Source organism: Anoplopoma fimbria, chromosome 2, assembly GCF_027596085.1.
Source record: "Anoplopoma fimbria isolate UVic2021 breed Golden Eagle Sablefish chromosome 2, Afim_UVic_2022, whole genome shotgun sequence".
NCBI classification, from domain to species: Eukaryota; Metazoa; Chordata; class Actinopteri; order Perciformes; family Anoplopomatidae; genus Anoplopoma; species Anoplopoma fimbria.
In genome coordinates, this window is record NC_072450.1 from 21,627,636 (window position 1) to 21,650,358 (window position 22,723).

General features: G+C 38.7%; 1 protein-coding gene across 2 annotated transcripts in view; it reads left to right on the forward strand.

The window, feature by feature from the left end:
• Nucleotides 1-647: 647 nt before the first annotated feature.
• The window catches only part of LOC129099458 (ephrin type-A receptor 6-like), a 46,792-nt gene continuing 24,716 nt past the window's right edge, over nt 648-22,723 (forward strand). Inside the window, exons 1-6 of one of the 2 annotated variants that reach the window (XM_054608710.1) lie at nt 648-726; nt 7,680-7,744; nt 17,761-17,889; nt 18,134-18,283; nt 18,390-18,551; nt 18,662-18,890. In XM_054608710.1, coding sequence (XP_054464685.1) covers nt 648-726; nt 7,680-7,744; nt 17,761-17,889; nt 18,134-18,283; nt 18,390-18,551; nt 18,662-18,890 — 814 coding nt within the window. Of the gene's footprint in view, nt 727-7,679; nt 7,745-17,760; nt 17,890-18,133; nt 18,284-18,389; nt 18,552-18,661; nt 18,891-22,723 lie in introns of those variants that run through there. The other variant, XM_054608719.1, reaches the window with a different exon arrangement.

Here is a 22,723-nt window from a genome sequence, read left to right on the forward strand (position 1 = left end):
ACGGTGTAAAGTGAGAAATCTCACAAAGACCCAGTTAGATTTGCGCACACGGAGGAGTGGAGGTATACAAATTGGCTTGCGCGAGAGCATCCGTCCTGTAAAAGACTGGGGGAGAGAGAGAGAGAGAGAGAGAGAGAGAGAGAGAGAGAGAGAGAGAGAGAGATGCACGCAGTGATACAGAGACACAGTGAAGGATTCACTGGCTGAAAGTGCGGCGGGAAGTCCGGAATTTTCCCTTTTCTCTCCCGGTCTCTCTCTCACGTTTTGGGATAAAAAAAACATTAAATCAAAGACATTAAAGACAAACAGACTGACTTTTACCACAAACGCACATCCAGGAAGTTCGCTTTTGGACACTTTTGGGATAGTCTTGCACCTGCTGACCTGCCCGTGTTTCCAGACAAACACTCCAGCCGTCGGGTTATTCGTGCGCAATGGCTGACTGTTTCTGTCGTCTGTTTGCTCGTGTCCACATGGAGGTGGCTCGGGATGGATGGAAAATAATTCAATAAGAACTCGTGTGGATCCGAGAGTGACCTTCTGAGTCTGGATTGCCACTTCCATGAAACCTCCTCACCTCTTCATTTTTGGGGGGATCTGTTTAGGAGTCTGTGCAGCGTTTTAGTTCACTCCTGTCTGACTCAACGATGTGCTCCACTGGGAAATACTTTGTGTTTTTGTTCTTGCTTAGAAGTATCCTGTCGGACCCGGGAACCACAAACCAAGGTGAGTACGAAGAGCATCAAAACCACAGACGTGGGAGCAAGAGTGGATGCACCATTTTAGGGGATTTTAACCATTTGAAAGCATTTTTTTTTCCCCCAACAGAACTGATCCTCTTTTCTTCCAAACACGCACGTTCACACGCAAAACACAAAGCAAATTGATGTTTTGCAGTGCATTCTCAAAATTGTATGCAACCATCACATTTGTTTCACAGGTTAAATACTTTCAACACAATAAGAAATATATCTTCACTGGCCTTTGCTGCCATGAGGAGTAGTAGTGTAATCTTTTCATTAGATAATAAGGTGTTTTGCTATATCCCTCCAGTGTCATTTTTTGGGTTGAACCAAATTGAGTAAGTCTCTTGGTTTTAGCACAAGATGTCAGTGTCTATCTGGGATTTGTAAAATAACAACAACAGAAAACACATTGAAACATGCATCTTACGCTTAAACGTGGTTGTTAAAACGTTTTGCTCTTGGCTGAACCAATGTGCCAGTCTTGGTTTCAGTAGATTCATCTGCCCTGACCAATGCTATCTTACACAACACAGCTTTGAAAGACTGAACAGGGCGGTAATGATTCGATTTTCGTCATACATTTTGCACCAACTGTCTTTTAAAAATAGATCAGTCTGGCTCTGCATGTATCAAAACACACATTTATTCATGCACAACTTCAAAATGTTGGCCAAACCAAAGTATGTCAGACTTGGTTTCAGTACATTTAACTGTTTTCCGATCACTGATAATGTGTTGGTTACAACACACATCTCTGAAAGACTGAACATGGCTGTATTAATAATGTGGTTACTTTTACAAAGCTAATCTGTCTCAAAATAGATTTATTTGGCTCTGGATTTTACAAATAATGCACATCTAAAGATTTACAGCCTCAACACTAACATTAACATGAACATGAACTAAACTATGTCAGTAAGCAGGAGCTCACAGTTGATGTATCGCTACTCCTACTCCATTTTTTGCAGTGATTGTCATGTGGTAGTTACTTTTCTCAAAATATATCAATATCACTCTCAATGTATAAAAACCCCCCACATTTATACATTTACAGCCTCAAAATTCACGCAATAATGTTAATGTGTTGCCTTAACCAAGATGGCAGTCTTGGTTAAAAGGCTTAACATGTCAATGGAACTCATGGAAGTTTTCAACCTAATAAAACCTCATCTCAAAATTCAATCAATTGCTTTGCATTTGAATGAACATACACTGAAATACAGATGTACAGCATCAGAATGCAAAAATTCATACCTGTAGGTTTAATGAGTTGTTACATACTGTGAGCTAAATCAGCCAAATTATGGACCAGACTCTGACATTACAGTTCACCTGCAAAGTGTGAATGCACAGAGACATCACCAGAGCTATAGGCACCACAGACTGTTACAGTAAATGTCAGCCTATGGCAAACTCTGCCAATTTGCCTATTTCTGCCGCTCTGTCCTCTATGATGACTTCATACATTCATGGATGAAAATATAACTGATTTAGGCCCACACAGTCCCAAGATGATTCCTCACAGACACTTGTTGTACTAACTTTATTATTGTATATTCCTCTTATGTTTGGGCTAGTGGTTGACACTAAATGTACAGAAATATATCATTTCTCACTTTAAAAAAAATCATTTCCAGTGATATGGGCAGTGTGTGTAGTTGCATATGTATGAGAAACACATTTCATCTCCCCTCAGCCGTACTCATGGGTAAAAGGTTGCCATAATGTAATCTGTTCTTGACATCCTCCACTTTGCACATTTGTAGAGGTCAGTTTAATATTCCTTCCTGAATGTTTAATGTTTAGGATACACATTTTCAAAAACGACAGGAGCCCTTTCACTAGCCAAATGTCAAAGTCTCCTTTACTTCATTTTTCTGTGTTTTGTGTCTGTGTGTGTGTTTGTGTGTGTGTGTGTGTGCGTGTGTGTAAGTGTATGTGCGTGTGTGTGTGTGTGTGCTCAGTTTTCCCAACAGGATGCCTGTCTGCCTGTGGTGGTGACAGGCTTGCAGGGGAGGGGATGCACACAAGGGAAACTTGAAAAAACGGTTTAAAATATAGTGAAATCAAACGTATATATATATATATATATATATATATATATATATATATATATATATATATATATATATATATATATATATATATATATGAATATATTTTTTAGCCAGGGGCAATTTATCTCGGGGAGTTTTCTAATGAATGAGAATCGCTTGTGTATATTCCCTCAGACTGTGAGAAAGTGACAGAGATGAAATGGTTTTTTTATATAAGAAGGTATTTATTGGTCATATTGCTGTTTAATGTAAATATACAGTAATGACCAACCAATGTGTCCCGCATAAGGCTATGTCGATGATTAGAGTGTAAACTCTTAGTTACAGATGCTAAGTTACAAATAGACAATTGTTGATTGGGGGAGGAGTTTGGTGAACGGTCTGTTGGGTAATTTGTCTGAAAGGTATTCAGTTCACAAGCAACTCCTCACATCTGAGAGGCTGTAACCAGAAAATACTTGTTAATTTCTCTCGATAAATGACTCACACAGGAATCCAATACCCAAACTCTCATTGGTTAATTTTCTGCTAACCAACTAATCACTTTGATTGATTAAACAATTAAACATTTATTTGTTATCTAGGGTGTATTTTGAATGGAGGCTTTGGCATCTCTGTACACAGCAGTAGCATTGAGGTAGATGCTGCTCTGTCTTCCTCTTTAAATACAAGGATGCATGCAGCATCGTCTGTGTCATGATCAGCTGAATTAGATGCTGCTGTCGACTTTTATTACCATCTCATATAGAAAATAATGATTGTTCCTCTCCCAATGGCTTTCTGGAACCACATCCTGGAAAGTGAGAAAAAGACGAGGGCCTTTATAGAAATGCCTGTCTCTCTGAGGGATCTCAGTCAAGTGCTTGTCTGCTTGAATATCCTCAGCCAAATACTTCAATAATTTAGGATTCTAACTTAATGCCTAGTTCTTGAGGCTTCGTGAGCCACTTGCAGGGAAGATATATAGGAAACTTTTCAGATTCAGCTTTAGTCAGATCTCACCCATAGACACATGCAGCAATTTTCTGGAGACAAATGCTCGATAAAGGCTGTGTGCAGAAGAGATCTGAATGTACAGTTAGTAAGTGAGGCTTTTTTTTTATAGAGAAATCACACATGTGGTGCCACTGTACAACAAGATTTGTTGTATTTACTAAAAGTGTTGGAAATCATAAGTCAATGAAATCTACCACAATATGAAGGTAAAACAATAGACCAAACTGTATCATTATGTCTGTTTAACAGACATGAACCCATCCTTAAAGGAATAGTTTGACACTGAAGGAAATACACTTATTTGTTTTTATACTGAGAGTTAGCTGAGAAAATTGATATCATATGGTAAATACAAAGTTTCAGCCAGGGGATGGCTAGCTTGTTTAAGCATAAAAAACTGGAAGAAGGGGTAAACAGCTGGTTCTCTCAGTAGTTAAAACATCTGCCCACCAGCCCCTCTAAAGCTTACTAATAATCATATCATATCTCGTTTGTTTAATCCGCACTCAAAAATAAATCTAAAAAGCGTCAAGTTGTGTTTTTTTGTAGGGACACTGGAGTCGATGTGACGTTAACAGTGACTTTGTTTCTGTTCAGTGTCAGATGCTACGTAGGTTTAGTCTGTTTTTGGTACAAACTTTTTTGTTCAGTTTGCTTTAAAACTAGGCACTGTTATTAAGATTAACCACCTTGTGATTGTGGTTGATTTCAGTAAGCTTTAAGCAACTGAATACACTCAGCTCATCTTAAGGATTCAGTGTTAAACATTTGTTCATGGACGTACTGAACACCTCACTCAGCAAGTGTAAGTATCGACGCAATATCAAAAGAGAAACTGTGGCGATTTACTGCTATAAAGATTATTTGTGTCCATCTTATTTTTTTAAAATTGTACTCTTCCTCTGGTCCTGTAGAAAGGTTGCAGATTATTATGCTCCCAGACACAATACCCAGACAGGAGTAATGTGATTTGTCCTCCAGATAAATACTTGTAAGCATATTTGTGTGTGTGTGTGTGTGTGTGTGTGTGTGTGTGTGTGTGTGTGTGTGTGTGTGTGTGTGTGTGTGTGTGTGTGTGTGTGTGTGTGTGTGCGCTTTGAGTGAGAAAATCTGTTTATCAGATTCAGCACTATGGTCTTGGGTCATCTATTATTTCCTGGCTCCAAATACAGTTGCAGAAATGTAATTATGTTATGACTACATTTCTGTGCATGTATGTTTTGGTGTCTGTGTTTTTGTGTGTATGATAGGGACGGATAGACAGACAGTGAAGGGAGTTGTTGGGGAAAGTTTGCCACTGTCATACATGGTTTGGAACATTGCTCATGATTATGAAAGATTGTTTTTGTAATTTTTTAGATAATCAATATCTCCCTGTCTTTGTCTGTCTCACAGTCTGTCTGCCTCCCTCACTCCACATCCTCCATTTAAACAGACGCAAGGCCATCTTATTATAATTCTGCCCTTAATTACCAGCAGGGGATCAAGGCTAAATGAAGTCTCTGTAAATACTCAAGGGGTTCATTTAGTCTCATCAAATTGTATCGTCTCTGGTTATCTGACTTGTTCTTAAAACAGTAGCAACGCCATTGAATTAGTCCGGATTTGGCAGTCAGGAGTGACAGCTCGTCTGAAGATGTGACTCTTTGGTCTGTAGTGTCGACCGCTGAAGTGGGACGCACATTATCGATAGAGATTGTAATTAACTGGCTGTGTGGAGACAAAGGAAATTGCACATTCATCATATCAAATTGGCTCAGGGGGCTCAGCGAGGGCCGGATAATGGCTCTCCTCATGCCTGAGCCGTGACCAGAGTGCAGACAGCTTGAGATTGTTGCACTTGTATGTGCACAATGTGCTCATGGATGCAAGCCAAGAAACAAAGTTGTTAACATGCTCGAACAAAACACCACCAAATACTGATGCGGAGATTAGATGATAATTTTGAAATTATGAGTGTCAGATTGGCTATCAGAGCCATAAACTCAAAACATGTCAGACTTAACGCTGGTCCTGGACCAATCAGATGTGACGTTGTATTAGTTGCAAAACTTGGCCTGTTTGTTGGAAGTGTCCAAGTTGCCTCGTCTGTTGTTTTCCACCAAGGGACATTACAATGGATAAAATAAGGGATGCCCAAAGTCTGCCATTGTTGGGCTGATATTGTTCAGTCTGAAATCGACATAAGGCAGACTGGGGTGAACCCACGCTTAACCCAAAATGCAAGTATGGTTGAAGTAAGCAATACTGTCCCTTACTATAATATGGCTGCGGTTGAAAAGTTATTTTTGCTTTGAAAGGTTCCTAACTGAGTGAAATGACTCGGAAGTATCTAAGTGGCTGCCATGATAAGAGCTGTTCAAATTCTCTAAATGCTAAGGAAAGGTGCTTCAGTCCTTTCTTTCTTTGCTCCTTTAGCATAGGATACACTGGACCATCCTTTACCAAAGGAAAGAAGAAAGTGCCGCCCGACAATTCCTTGTGGAAATGAACAGTAAATATAGCAAACTGTCAGTTAATAAATTCTCATTTTCAATAATAAGAAGCATTAATAATTATGAGATTATGATTTATTACTAAATTGTTTAGAATCAAAATATACCCGAACAGTTGAATCTACATTATTGCACAAAGGAAATATTGATATTTTATGGTTTCATTGATATTGCACATGAGTGAATTTCCGTTTCCGTTAATTGAAGCAGTGTTGATTGTTAAGTGTGACAACGGCAGAAACTAAGGACCTCCAATTTCTCTCCTTCACACATCATGAGTGAAGCAGCCTGTCACTGCAGGAGCTCTTTATATATCCTGCATACTATAGAATGACAGATTTCATAGGGTCAAGTTTTCTTTGCGCTTTTTGTAGTTCTTCTTTGTTGTAGTTTTGCCATGGCAGACCTACATCAGTGACATCCACTGTCGCATCATCATTACGTAGCTTAGTAAAAGTGTAGTCGGATTCTCTAAGCATCACGGCTGTCTCCACTCTTTCCTTTATTGCATCTCTATATGTAGGCTACACTTCTTTCAGAATTGACACTAATAATTGGAACAGGACCTAAATTTGGAGGAATCATCCAATACGGGCGTAATTTGTTGTGCATAATTATGATATCCCTTTCTTTTCTTGGCAAGATACGCCCTGTGTAGCATTCAAATGCTACAATTGGCCAGGCGTTCATGCTCTCACAAGGTACCGGTATCCAGATTTGTTCAGGTACTATGCACCGATCATTAGGCCATCCTGACCCTAATGTCTAACCTCAACCAGCTACCCAGGTCAGCTATTGCCAAGAAAAGCTGTGGGATTCAAAATGACGCAATCTCGGGCTGTTGTATCACGTGACAAAATGATATCAATTGGCTCAAGGGGGAACTTCAGTTCTCTGAAGAATATGATAAGGTTACTGAAAGGGTTGTCGCCATTCATAAAGGTGGGCTGTATTTGTATTTTATCTTTCCCCTTTATTCATCTCTGACTTATCTTTGATGTCATGAAGCACAGAAAACTCCTGACCTCTGAGAGGCAGAGTACTAATCTCCCAGACTTCCAGACGGAGGGAGGATCTGTGTTAGTGTTGGTGTTGTCCTGGACTTTCTTAAGAGCTGTTATTTCATAGGTGGTTGAATCTGATAAGGGCTTTACAGCTCCGTCAGCTCCTCATTGACAGCTTGATAACTATTATCTGCTCTCTTCCCATTTTGTCACCTCCATTTCTCTTCTTTTTAAAATTCACTGTCCAACCTCTCTCGCACTCTCTCCTTTCCCCTCTCTGCTCTCTGCTGTCACTCTGTGAGCTTATACTGTCGTGTTTCCAACTTTTCTTCTCCATTGTACATGACTTTCTTTTGCCCTGCTCTCTCTCTGCCTCTCTAGTGGTTCTGTTGGACACTACGACAGTGCTAGGAGAGCTGGACTGGAAGACCTATCCTGTCAATGGGGTGAGTGACATTAGCATTTCTTAGAATAAGAATATTCACTGTTAAGCAGATTGGGGTTTTTATACAAACTTACTATATATACAACTATACACTTGAATATAACCAGTCAACCAGTCAAGTTAGCAAATTGACTAATATACACAAAAATGCATTAAAACAGTTTAAGTGATCTAACGAATTAACTCATTAAGTAGAGGATATCTTTAACCTGAATATCCAAACTGTCCTATAACCCTTTCTTTCCTAAACTTAGCCCTTCAGCCTGTCAAAGTTTTGTGCTTATCTTGGGTCTCATTAAAAACATAATCAGCAGTTTACATATTTTACATGCCAACCTTGCCGACAGTAGCTAGACCAATATGCCATCTATATATAAAGGTTAAAACCAGGGTAAATGTGATTGAAAAGTGAACTGTTTTAAAGATGTCTAAGTTATATTAAAATGTTGCAACAGTCTTTAATTTAACATGTGCATCACCTCAATCAGCCGAGTCACGTTGAATGGATTGTTATGTGAATGTAGATTAGCATTGATGTTTGGCGTCTAGGCCCTGACCTCACCAACACAAGGAAGCACCAAGCAAAGCACAGCAGGGGAGCTGACAGACTTCACTAGGCTTCACCTCATTTTCATGAAAAGCCGTTTAAAGGAATTCTTCACTCCCAAAATGAGCATTTGCATATCAATGACTCCCCCTGTGTTACCTTGAATTCGTGTTTTTCTCGCATGCCTCCGCGGTCAACAAATGTTTAATAAAACTGAGAAAATTCTTGATGAATTGAAGTAAATGGCGGCCAAGTTCAACAACAGCAAAACTAGCTCAGCACTTTCCTAACACATGCATCTTTGCTTAAACCTTACTTTTGCAAACACTTTAGACTTTCACATACAAGTGGCACGCCTGCACAAGCCTGAGACTGTATATTCAGAGGTGTTCTAAATAGTAAGGTTTTAGCGTAGATGCATGTGTTTGGAAAGTAGCAAGCATACCACTGGATAAATTAGACTTTACTGCACTATTGTACTGCAAGAGTTGTGGGAGAGTTTTTAAACGGATGTTCTGATATATTTTTACTTTTGTTAGATTTCAATGTAACATGGGGTGAATAATTGCTATGCATTTTGAGGGTGAAGTATCCCATTAAACAATTGCTATATGTAACTTCAACGTCTAAGGTACTTTACCTTTTCATCCAATGTTGGTAGAAGCTTTTTAGGGATACTATGTGCTGTTGTTAAACTAAAGCAACACAATTTAACAGGGAAAGCTAATGGAGCTGCCATTTCTGGAGGTGTTAGTTACAAATATTCAATACTCAACAAAAAAACGAATACAGGTTTTCTCTTCTACCCCAATAATCTAATCTCAGATTTATCTGTTCTTACTGTATATGTATATAAATTAGCTTCAGCTCAGCCAGCTAGACCAGCAAAATGCTGCTTACACATGATTCCATTAGTACTAAAATGTATCAATGTCATATACTATAATATATATGACACAAGTACCATTTCACTGCCAGTATGTTTAATTTTGATAATTCTTCAGCGCTCGCCAATGTGATGTGTGGAGGCAATCCCTAAATCTTAGATCTGAATTTGGAATTTTGTACCTTTAAGTATGATTTTGAATTGAAGACTTTTACTTGTAATGGAGTATTTTTACATTAGTGTACTGGTACTTTTACTTAACTACAATATTGTTTATATATATATAGTTTATTAGGGTTAATTCTGAGTGCATTACACGCCTCCGTAGACAGTAGAGAGTGATTAGAAACTTGGATAAAGGTATTAACGAATGATCAGGGATATGATTACCTGGGTTACTCTATATTCTATATAAACATCATATCCTGAATATGATTAAGGACCATATGGATTCATAACAGCTGTGTGCATGTAAACACTCCAGACCTGAAAGGCTGGATTCCCACAAGTTTCTTGTGATGTTTTTAATGACGACCAGTTTGCGCTTGACATCATCTCAACATTAACCCCATCAGACAGCACGTAGCAGGTCCTGCCTTATTACAACTTTTAACATGAGTGTTATGGGTTGTTAATACATGTGGGTTTATCAATCCAAAAAATACTGGCATAATGTTACTGGTAGGATAATGCTATTTAAACTTCAAGTTCTTCATCCTGTGTTCCCCTTATCTCAACCCTATTCACAAACAATGCACACTTAAAAGATAAATAAGAATACACAAGCTACACTTTTAGAGACCATTTCTGAAATGTAAAGGCAGAATAAATCTCCTAAAACACAAACATCTTGACTTAATAGTCTCTGGGTTTCTCCGCTGGTGTTTTTTATTGAACACATAAGACAATGTTTATATGCAATGAATACAGATTTGATCAAGCCTTTAGAACATCTAGATATTAAACTAATTTAATTGTAGCATCCATCCATCTTCCGTAACCGCTTATCCAGTTAAGGGTCGCGGGGGTGCTGGAGCCGATCCCAGCTGTCAGTCTCATATCAGTCTCATATGGCTAAGCCTAAAGGGGAAATGCTGTAGATTTCATTCATACAAATATTTCAGCTGGGACTGCAACCATCAGCAACAACAATAATTTGTCCATGATGTTGTGTCTAATTTAGGACACAAGGTGGTGACGGGACTGTTTGTGCTTTTGGGCTAGTATTAAAAGTGTAATAAATCCTTTGGACCAAAACCAATAAATAGTAACAAAATACTGCAATATTTTCAGGGCCAAATACCAATATTGCAACAGCTTCTCCTCCCTGGAACACTGCCTACACAGGTTTTTGCAATGGGGTGCGAGGACATCATTAATTGGTAGAACAAAAACACAACGCCACCACCCAGATTCATGTCGAATCAATAATTCATTACTACTACACGGATTTAATGATATTTTCATAACACCTCTCTGTCTCTTTTCCCCTTAGTCTGACAATGACAAATTGTGTGATTTTAATCAAAACATCATACCTCTCAGACTCCACCATTGTTGTTAATACAACAGTATCTGTCTTTGCAGTGTAGGTACGGGTGTGTGTTTATGTAACGTCCTGATGTTTTTTTTTAAAACGTATGAAACGATGATCCTCAGGCTAGAATCTATCCTCAAATGGGATTTTTTATTTGTTCGCTATACACATAATCTGACAGATTCTTGTTGACCTAATACTGGTTAACACTGGCTAACCCACTCTTTGCCACTGGGAATAAAATGACAGTCGTCAGAGTAACTAATACCATAATATTTTTGGTAGTGAGTTGAACTGAAAGTGGCATTAGGTAACTCACAGGTAAATCATACCCTAAACTGAGGAAGCACTAGCTTTGTAGTATTGGTTCAACCAGGTAGCCCTTTAGTAATTAAAAGTATTAAAGGTAAATAAACTCATCCTCACTGAAAAGATAAGATGTTTAAGGGCTTTTCTTCAATCATATGGCTTCAAAGGATGAATGTGGCCCTTTTGACCATGAGGCAGGCAGCATAAGGGGTTTCCATTTTTACAAACTTGGTCCACTGTTTTTGTGATTAGAGTTAAAACACTGATGATCCATAAAACCATCCACACATTATGATAAAAAATGGTCAGATGTATTTATTTTATTTTTTGGGCTGATATTCATAAACTGTTTCTCACATATTATGTGATATTGAGACAAGTAATTGTCCACAGTATGTGAGTATGATTTATTAAAACAATCACATACCGTAGTTTATAGGTTGAGGCCGAATGCAAAAGCTCCACTGAAGGGTCTAAGTATTGTTTGGCATTAAAAACACTGGCTTAGCATTAAATTATCACTAAAAATGGCACCTCTTTTGCTCGCTTTCTCTTTATCTATCCTTTCTCACAGTTCTCCCACTGCCACCACTCCGGTGTTGTTTAATAACACACATACTTTAAGCAATGAGTAGGCGAGGAAAGGCAACTAGGTAGGAAGAGCAGACGTTGTGTGAGGCAAAAGTAAAACGTACTACGACTGATCTGGTCACACTTTCTATAGCGCTACTTCTAGCAAAGTTCTCAGAGAAATACATTTTCAAGATTTATTTTATAATGATGCTCAATGAGAAACATAACCACCTAATTTAATTTTGGCTTTTAAAACTGCCACACACATTCAATTTGTCTGTTTCATTATTAATGAAGTTGATGTTCGGTTGAAGCCATGTCACTTCCCTGCAAATGAAGGAAGAGGCTTCTGCTCATGTTGGTTAGCCTGGTCTCTATATCACTGATTTAGAAGATGATCTCTTTATCTGTGAGGAACAGGTTCCATCTAAGCCTCTTTTCAGCGATAAACAACCTGCATAACAACTTTACAATGAACCACTTCAGTGGCTGTCAAAGGTTTCTGTCAGGAGCATTGCTCAAAACAAAAGTTTTCAATATCTGAATGTCTCTAAACAATGATAGGGCTCTGCAACTGCTTTTGAATATATTGAGCAGAAGGCTAATGTGTGTGTCTCTGTGAAGTCATTGGGGGCGGCTGATACAAATTGGTATTGTCAATTCTCAAAGCAGGATGCAGAATGCTACTTTTCCTGAGTGGTAGGAATCCTCTCAGAAGCCTGGACAGGAGGGGGAAAAGGCTTATTGGGATTAACATGCACAGGTTACAGCTGTACTGTCTAGCATTGGGTCTTGGGAAAAAAACTGTACATAGAGGGGAAATGGGAGAAAACAGGCTGCACTGTGTTCAGCAGCATCCAAGTCAAAGATTGTGCAAAAAAACATTTTATACTGGTTCTTAATAATTTGTGTTTAAGCCGTCACTGAAATAATTAAAGTGGTAATTCAATTACATGACCAATTTTTAAAAGGTAAATGATAATCAAAATAAACAACTTCATTTTTAATTTGTAGGAGATATTAATGTCAATTAAGTTAAAGGCACTGTCAGCTGATCATCACATTTTATATGTACAGACAGTGGGTTACATGGCAAAAAAAAAGGGGATTCAAAAAGGATTTACATTTTTTATTTGTGTTAAATTTGCACATGGTGTGCAAATTATGTTGCAAAGGCTCAAAGAGCAGTTTAAAAACAAATACCAACATGTTGTGCAGCCCTGCATCAGACAAGCTGATTGGTTTATAGAACTTCCTGTCATGAGGTATGTTCAAATCGGAAGGAAAAATATGTTTGCATTCGTACAAGTATTAAAAAAAAAATCAGCTATGCAAATGTCCCTGAACGGCACAAGTGTACTGTATGTTTGCCTACATGCATACGTGATAAGCATCTTCCACTCTTAAGCCATAAGAACTATCACTGCAGCCACAAGTGCTGATCCACTCAGCATTGCTCCACTATATTAATATGGCTGCTATATAGAACTGATGTGAACTGAGCAGCTGCTATGTGTCTTTCCACTTCAAGTCTGAAGATGGACTGAAACTCTTCAAGTAAATGATCATCTATGAAGCAATAATGATGAAGTCCTTTATGATGATCCCACTCTCTCCTTCAATACATCAACTGTATGCAGACACCATAGTCATTAATTGCTGTGTTGCAAACTTAGTTAAAATCTCTTATGGAGGCCTGAACAAGCAAAAGTCAATAGGACACTTCATAGGGGCACGTCTAATTGAAGTGCGAGTGTCATTGTGTTGATATGAGGTGTTTTAATTGCTTTTTGAATTGGGTGAGGACAATTTTAACAAACTCAAGGGTCATGATGCCAAACTAACAAATTAGGCCCCAAATTGTTTTTTGCATTAATCTTAGTTTTAGTATTTCATCACAGGGGCAGCCTGCACACTAAGTCAACAGTGAGCAGGTTAGTTTAAGAGAATGTGGTATTGCACTCCCATATCGCAATATTAGTGTTAGTTTAATACATTAATTAGTTCCACACCTTGTACTCAAAACCTACTATCTGTCTGCTACAGTCTGCTAAGCTTGGGGCTAATAGGCAGAGCGATTAGTAGGTGCATATCTGATTGCCTCAGAGAGCGTGGGCTGCAGCTCATCTTTCAAACTCTGGGTTCGCATTTGTTTTCTCTGCTCTGAACCATGCCACATCCCAAGGGGGCATTTTTAGCACACAGAGTGACAAATTACCATTTTCTCTTGTTTGTTTGCATAATGGAACTTCAATTACTTAATGCTGATCTTATGCAAACCAGAAAGCCTGCTTTCTGTAAAGATACTTTTTGTTTCTGCTCTGTAAGGAGGGCACTGAAATGACTAAATATAGAGTGTATATGTTGAATAAGCTCCTCTTGAGTGTGTGAGTCTATAAGCCTAAAGTTAAATTCCTTTCTCTGACTTCTAAAACATTTCCACTTTTACATACAGAATTCTTTTGATAAAACTGAAATGTCTATGACACAATCTGAACTAATAACTTTTGTACAGAGAATGCCCTTAGGAACCTGTAGGTCACTAAGTGGTTAGACTCTCAATTTACCATGTGCCTGGAAAGACAAGATATAAGACTTTGGGACAATCATGGCAACAAACCGTTGGTCAGGTTTTATTCAGTGATTATTATATATAATAAAATATAATTTATATTATATCAACTGTTTGGTACCTTTTTGAAGCTGAGAAAGCTCACATTTCAAATACGGAAGAATTCAATATAGTATGTAAGTAACTAGTATCAATTCTGTAAAGTAAGGGGAAATTAAATAATCAAGATAGTTGTCAGCGCTTCTCTCTTGTCTTCTACGCTGCTCTGGACTTTAACGCTGAAGGGTGATCTCTGAACCCAATCCCCTGGGAGGTGGGAAGTGGACAGTTCTGTCCGTCTGCAGACTTGAAGGCCCTCTGCGAGCAGAAACATCTCCACAGGCTGAGAAGCAATTGTTTTTTACCTGGTTTCTAAATCACCACACATATGATTGATAACTTTGAATCCTGTACGCCATATCTCTCCCTCGCGGTTTTGCGGGTTCCATCCCTTTTCCCTTGTAATTTGTTCCTGACCCGTCGCCTATGGCCATCCCTTGCCGTCTAATGTGACATGCAGCTGCGACTTCCAAAAATGCACCAAAAAATTGATTCCAGCAACTATTAAGAGAAAGAGACTCTGAAAGAAAAGACTGAGATAAAAGACATTTTAAACTGTCAAAGGTGCCATATTGACCCCTGCTGCTACGAAGGGGGTTGATAAGATGACTCAGCATCGTGCTGAGAGAGATGGTGACGAGGAATAATGGTTCAAACCAAACCTCAATGAAGAAAACGACCAGGTTCCGAAGATATGTAAATAATTGATCCCCTGACTTTTCATGTAGGTTCATCATCAGGTCAAAGTTTCAGCTCTCCCAATACTTTTTATGACCAAATACCTGAAAAACTATAGCCATTCCCATCAGCCTCAGCTGCCATTTGCTAATTAGAAAATGTTAGCATGCTAACAAACTAAACTAAGATAGTTAAGACAAATCGTCTACATGCTAGCATTATAATTTTAAACACATTTAGCTCAATGCAACACCACACTGCTGAAAAAGATAAGTTCAAATTTTTTCAAGACCCTCTTAAAACAACAGACAAGTGCCTGTATGAACATTAAAACAGTTTCTGCTTGCTGTGACTATAAAAAGAAATACTTTAATGAAACAATAATTATATAATTCAATGTATTATGATCAAATGCCAAGAAGTTGCTCCTCCAGTTCCAACAGCAATGATATATGCATGAGTCCACTAATCATAAAGGCACGGGAACAGTATTATTGTCTGGCTGGAGTACCAAATGAAAGAGGAAGTAATTATGATTGATTGATTAATCATTAGCCACTGGGTGTCTATTGAGCTAATTTAGATAGCCTAATTAATACAAGATTGATTGCTTTGGCACTGTACGCTCAAGTCAAGGTTAAAGTGTTATTAAATAACTTATATTTGAAAACACTCTCCCTTAGTTGTTTCAATTTCCTCTACTCTGTCTGTCATCTACCTTCCTTGGGTTTCTCTTTGTGCAACACAAGATATTCATCATCAAGAACTGGGCAGTGTGTCTGTAGGTGTGTGTGTGTATGTGTGTGTGTGTGTGTGTGTGTGTGTGTGTGTGTGTGTGTGTGTGTGTGTATTTGTGTGTGTGTGTGTTAATTAATTAATCAACACAGCAGCTTTGGACAATTTTCTCCTATTGAACATCCCATTTTTCAGATATGACGGGTACGGAATTTCACAATGTAGGTACCAACATGGTGGAGAGTGAAATCAATAAGAAGTGCTTTCCATTTAGCTACTTATATGCTTTTTCACATCCTCCATTCTCCAGTCTGTGGACCTGGAAATTATAGAATAGTCTTCTATTTTGGAGGAGGCTTCAGTAATCTGCATCTTGAAAAAAGAGCAGGACTAAAAAAAAAGAGTTTGTTTGTCTTTGCTTGTGGGGTCTTCAGAGAAAAAGTATTGGATACAAATAATCAAAGAGATATTCGAACCAGGGTCTTGATTTTTGAAAGTTTCTATTTCATACATCACAGGGCTGTACAGACTGTGCAAAAGTGCTTATAATTCAAAAGTGCTAATGTTTCAGTCCATGTTGGACTTTCCCTGTAAGTTTGAAATGATACTACTGCATTTGGAAAAACACAGTAGATCCCAATTTCAAGTAATTATTATGCAAATCTAAAACATTTGTAGGTTTTAATAAAAAAATAGACAACAAAACTCATGGAATTAAGTATGTCACACTTTAAAATATGACTAGAGAAATGCTAGAATACAAAAATTGAGTAGTTTAAACAAAAACTAGTCTTGATACATATCTACATAATAATTTAGTGCAAAAATGTTGCCTTTATTTTATTTGTTATTTTAGTAGAAAAAAAGCAAAAGTTACATCCTATGCAGGATTTTTTTCTGAACAGTGACTCCCCTTTATGGAAATCTATTCAATAATTCTTTCCAAATTCAGGGGATAGATCCTGGAAAGGCAGCATTTCCAGACCAAAATCATTGTAATAGGCTGACATGGTGTCCCACTGTGAGGATTCCTCCAAATGTGGTCGAGATATGTAGCCTTCTTTTGCCTACATTATGAGGACACAACCCATGTAGCCTTTACAGCCCTCAGTATACCAGGATACATTGCGCACCATCACTTGTTCAATGGAGCGTTTGACTGATCCATGTTAACTCCCAGGAAAAAGGACCCCCCTCTATGGGCTGCATCCTTTGGAGAATCCAGCCTCTGATTAGGGGCATGGTTATAAACTTGTCACTGCAGCTGACCTGATCACAGTGTAAAGAGTGAGCTATTGTGAGCATTACTGTAAAATAATATTACTGAAATATTGTAGAGACATAACCAAAACAAGCAATGATTTGCAATGTTCCAACGGTTGGTTCAACCATAGCTTAAAAAAATGATTCTCGTTTAGTTTCCAGTGAAACGGATGGAAATGACAGCCCGTTAACAAATAAAAAACGCCCACAAGTTCTCCCATGGATCTCATGCTCTTGAGATATAATTGAGTCCAGCTGGGTAACTGACAAAATCTCAGCTGCCCATTCGTTGCCACCGGAGTTGTGAGAAAGAAGTTCTGTCAATACACGTTAGGGCTTTTGAAGCTCTGATCATCACACCGTTAAAGCGGAGCAGACAAATGAGAGAGTCTGGCTGATGCAACAGCTTGAAAACATTGGTGAATCTAACTCGTGTCTTTCAAACGTCATGTTTTCATAGAAATTAAGTTTCACTACATGTAATATATGGTGCACAGTTTCTTATGGAACAGATTTGAAACCAGTTCATTCATGGGGGCATGTATTGTACTTCTATATTTTCTACTAATCTATAGCCCTTTACAAATATAAAACATACAGAATAGCATATGAGCCAATTCTAGTCACTCACATCAATCAACAAATAATTGTTATCTTAGGGTCAGTTCACCCAAATGACGCACATGATAATGGAATCTAGTATTACTCTTTTGAGATGGTAGGCATTTAAGTTACTGACTAAATACTCTGCTTGCTATATGGCAATTGTTTTTGTGTTTTTACAAATGTCCTCATATTTGCTTCCTATATTGTTACAGTGGGATGCTATCACAGAGATGGATGAGCAGAACAGACCTATTCACACCTTCCAGGTTTGCCATGTAATGGAGCCAAACCAGAACAACTGGCTACGGTCTGGATGGATCCAGCGGCAGGCTGCACAGAGGGTCTGGTCAACATATCACTTTCCTAAGACACATTTTACTTTGCAAGAAATTTGAATCAAATGAAGTCTTGATTCAGGGCCAGGTTATGACATTGTCTTCAAGTTCGCAAAGTCAAATGTACTGAAAAGCCTACCATTGGTCAGGCAATATGTAGAGTTGACTGCAAAATATTTAATAGGTCTGTATTTAAGATGTTTAATGAGCTTGGGATGATTTCTTTCTGAATCTATATTTTTTAACTCAGGTATATGTGGAGCTGCGTTTCACACTGAGAGACTGCAACTCCATTCCTTGGGTGTCTGGTACCTGTAAGGAAACCTTCAACCTCTTTTACCTGCAGACAGAAGAACCGCTCTCTGTAGTGACACGGTTCAGGTCCACTGACTATGCCAAGGTCGGTTATCAGAGCCGCATCTTGAAAAAAGAGTTCTCTGTTGCGCTAATGGTATGATTCGGTAACAATGAACTTTGCTAAAAAGTTGTTTGTTGTTGGCTTCAAGGTGGACACCATAGCGGCAGATGAGAGTTTTACGCAGACAGATCTTGGAGATCGGGTTCTTCGACTCAATACCGAGGTCAGGGAGGTGGGACCGGTGACACTGAAGGGATTCTACTTGGCATTCCAGGACGTAGGAGCTTGTATTGCCCTCGTGTCTGTCAAGGTCAGTGAACAGGGGTGGTTCGACTTATGTTTGCATGAACTACAGCAATTAACCTGTCAATTGTATTTCTTTCACAAGACTGGCAGTAATTCAACTTCCTGTCTTATAAGGTGTTCTACAAGCGCTGCCCATCGACTTTAAGGAACCTGGCAGCATTTCCAGACACAGTGCCACACATGGACTCATCCTCTCTGGTGGAAGTAAGGGGCGCATGTGTGGAGAACGCAGAGGAGAGGGACACACCCAAATTGTACTGTGGTGCTGACGGAGACTGGCTGGTACCACTGGGTCGCTGTGTCTGTAGCATTGGCCACGAAGAGATGGATGGCTACTGCCAGGGTGAGAAGTGTGTTTGTGTTTGTACTAATTTTAGAGCAGAACAGTGAACCAAAGCTGGAGATACAGAGAAAGAGTAAGAATCAAATGGTGATAGAGAGAAAGGGGGAGAAGAAAATAAAAGAAGGCATTGCGATAACAGATCTCCAGGGCCTCCCCAGTCATCTGCAGGAGTTTGAGTTTACAGAACTGCTATTCCCTCCTCTCATTCTAAGATCCTGCATCCTTGTCTGATCCTCTCAATCTCTCTTCATCTCTTCACAGCTCCACCCCTACCCCTCGTCATCTTCTCTCCTCTCTTGTCCACTTTGTTTTGCTTCACTTACCAGCCCCCCTCCTTCTTTCTCCTCCGTGTCCCTTTATTTGCTCTCTTTTTATTCCTCCCTTTTGCTGTCTCTCATCACCATCCTTTTCTGCTATGCGATCTCAAACAATGTGGTTAAGAAGGGATTTTCATTTGACATTTCAAAATGGCTCTTATGAGGAACCTTCTGGACTCTGTCAATTATTTGGTTAAAATGGGAAAGTCGTTTATTTTAATATCAAGCTGTTTTGGCTTTCTGCTGTTTATATATCAGTTGTTGTCTTGATAAATATCACGCTGTGGCAGATAAATGCAAACATTCACCCGCATAGCATTTACATAAACACTCTTAAATCTAACAACTTTGATGAATAACACAAAGCTTCTGTGAAAGGCTTTTTTTAAGGATGCCACTTCTCTAATTAGTCGTATCAGCATTATCGAAATATGGCCTTTTGTCAGCAAAACAGATTGTGAAAAAGTTAAAGAAACTGTTGAGTTGTTCCAGATAGTCTTTGGCCTGGTTTCCCAATTAGACTGTGCAGACAGACTGGGGGCTAGCTGGCTAATTGCCTTCATTTGTTAGTTTCACAGCTAATTTAGCTTGCACCTAGTCTTTTTTTAAAACTCCCCCAACCCTCTCTTTCATTTACGAAGCTGAGGCTTGCTGTTGTAATTAAGGCAGGTGCTAAATGGAGCCACACTGCATGATTACAATTGAAGTGCACCTCCTGTTACTAGCTACATTTTGCAGACTTACAGAAGTCTCAGCTGGTTGGGGTGAAATTCATGCAGTGCCCCTGTGGTGATATGGTTACTCAGGTTATTACAGAGAGAACTCCAACAGTCATTAGTACAGTTGATATGTAGGGCAGCCTGTAATATCTCCTTTATTTGCTCTGCGGGTGTAATCTTTCTTTTTATCTTCTGCTCTTTTCTGTGCTTCGTATTTATCCTTTCTCTCTCTCGCCCTCAATCATCTCAAAGATGTAGTTAAACAACACAGAAGCCTGTCAGGAGAGATTACTGATGAGACGGCAGTTTAGGAGCAGCACTCTCATGGTGTCCCTCGTATATGTCCTGCATCTATATTCTCCCTGTTCCTCCCCTTTGACAGTAGTTGCTGCTCTCGATTGTACTGTAGCTGCAAGTGTCTAGGGGATCTTGGCAGCCGCTGCAATGAATGGATCGGTAACTCATGTAGCAGGAACCCACTTGACACTTGGAATACAATGTTTGCTTGTCTATTTATTCACTCGTACGTACTGCATGTTCTTTGAACTAACACAGCTAAATTGTCAGACACCTCAGGTCGACTGTAAGAGATGAATGCAATTTTATACTACAATATATAAATAAATACATACACACATATATATATATATATATATATAGTACATATTTATATGCTTAAAATCTATTTAGAAACTGCTCATGGATCAAACAACCAAATAGGAATGTCTGTTTTCAGATAATCCAGCAAAATAAACAGCTGACCAATCAAGTTATTATATCACAATAATGTAAAAATCATGTACAGGTTTAATATTGCCACAAACTAATTCTGCTGTTGATTTGCAACACTGTCCACAAAGGTTTAATACAGCCAGAGATATAGAGGACAGCTATCTCATTATTAACAAATGAAAAATTCTGACAGTTGAAAAATCTTTATCTTCTCACAGTATATATCATTCTGTTGCCCAACTGGAACTGATTTCAAGGAGATTTAAGGATGATTGGCTGACACAACCAGCTCATTTTTCACTAATACTCTTGGTATTTGGTATTTCTGAGACAGGTTTATTATGGTATTAATAGGTATTATTGCCACTCTAGTCTTAATTTTAACCTGGTAAAACTAGCTGGGTAATTTAGAATGACTAACAGTACATTGCTTCTATTATCAGTCCCACTAAGTATTTTGTCGGCAGTTAAATATTTGTAATATAATTCCAAACATTTAATAATGCAAAATACTATTGTATGTGAATATAAGTACATACTTGTGATGCACAATCCAACATGCCAGATCAGTATCAACGCTGATACTGACTTTATTGATCAGGTATCGTCCAGGATGTCAGTGTCATAAAATCCTGTTTTTTTAACATGAAAATTATTTTAATGATTTGAGTTATACAGATATATAAAATGTGTGGATCAGAAATTCAGTTTCGGTAGGCACCATGAGCTGACCTGAGTAACTGCACGTAAAGTTTAGCAGCAGTTTCCCCTTGTGTCCAGTCTTTGTGTCTGCAAAACATTTCCCAAAGTTACCCCTGCACTGGACATGAACGTATTGTCTCACTGTGTCTGAAAGAAACAAGCTTTCTGATTTACCCTTCTCTGAAATACTGTTGTATCATCCTGGGTAAAGAAAGCCAGAGATACGGCTCTTTTGTTTTGCTGTGCAGGAGTTAGTTAGTCGGGTTCAGAAACATCTATCAAGTTTGATCTGCTGTGCAATTCTCAAACGACATCTTTGAACTCATTAACATTAGCTCAGAAGAGGTGATCGATAGTAACAACACATTATACCCTTGCAATTAATGATTTATGGCTTTAATGAATTATAGCTAATTCTCTTTTTCAATCAATATTTTCCATAGTTCTGGCAGAGCTTGTGCGGTAATGAAGATGTGCACTTTTTGCAAGTAGTTGCAGGAAGTTTAGGCTTGAACTTGCGGTGACTTCTGCTTTCTCCTCGTTTTCATTTTGGAACACTGCTTCAAAGGGTACTGTGATCAAAGCTGTCTGAGAGGCAGCATGGGGAAAGAGCAAAAGAGGGAGAGAGAGAGAGAGCGAGAGAGTGTGAGAGAGAATAGGGAAAACCCCAGCGCTCCCGAATATAAGCAGAGCTCTCCGCGAACACGTCCATCTTTCCCTCCCAGCTGCCTAAACAAAGGCATCAGCGCTTATCAAACCCTGCTTTCCACCCCGATAGCATTCTGCCAGACTGTTTTGACATCTCAATCGAGTGTTTTATTATTCTATTCCTTTCATACAGTGTCAGCCACAAGAGGATTACTCAGAGATGGGCTGGTTATATCATGACCTAGATAAGGCAACATCATAGTGCTAATGCTATTTGTTCCACGTCCTTTCGTCACACAATCATATTCAAAAGGAGGCAGTGATTTGTGGGGGAAGCTAATAGAGACATCTTTTTGAATTGAATTTGAATCAGAATGAATATGCAGGCAAAACCAAAAACCTAACAGTAATCTAAGTGATTACGCAACAGCATAAAATCTTATATATTGAAATATTTTGTTTTCAGCAAAACCTTTTAATTGATAATTTTGGCATATCCTGTACTTTTCATGAAGTCGATACAAACACAGATCAGTTTCTCTTCTAACTGTAAAGATGAATGATGAACAGAGATTTTCAGAATCACATCAGTGTTTTCACTTTTCTCTTTGTCCCCATGACCCATCCGTGTCAGACTTCTCCAGAAATCAACAAAACTTAGCTTGCTCACTGATGACCTCTGCTGTCTCAAGATACAGGATTGATCAGGCAGGAA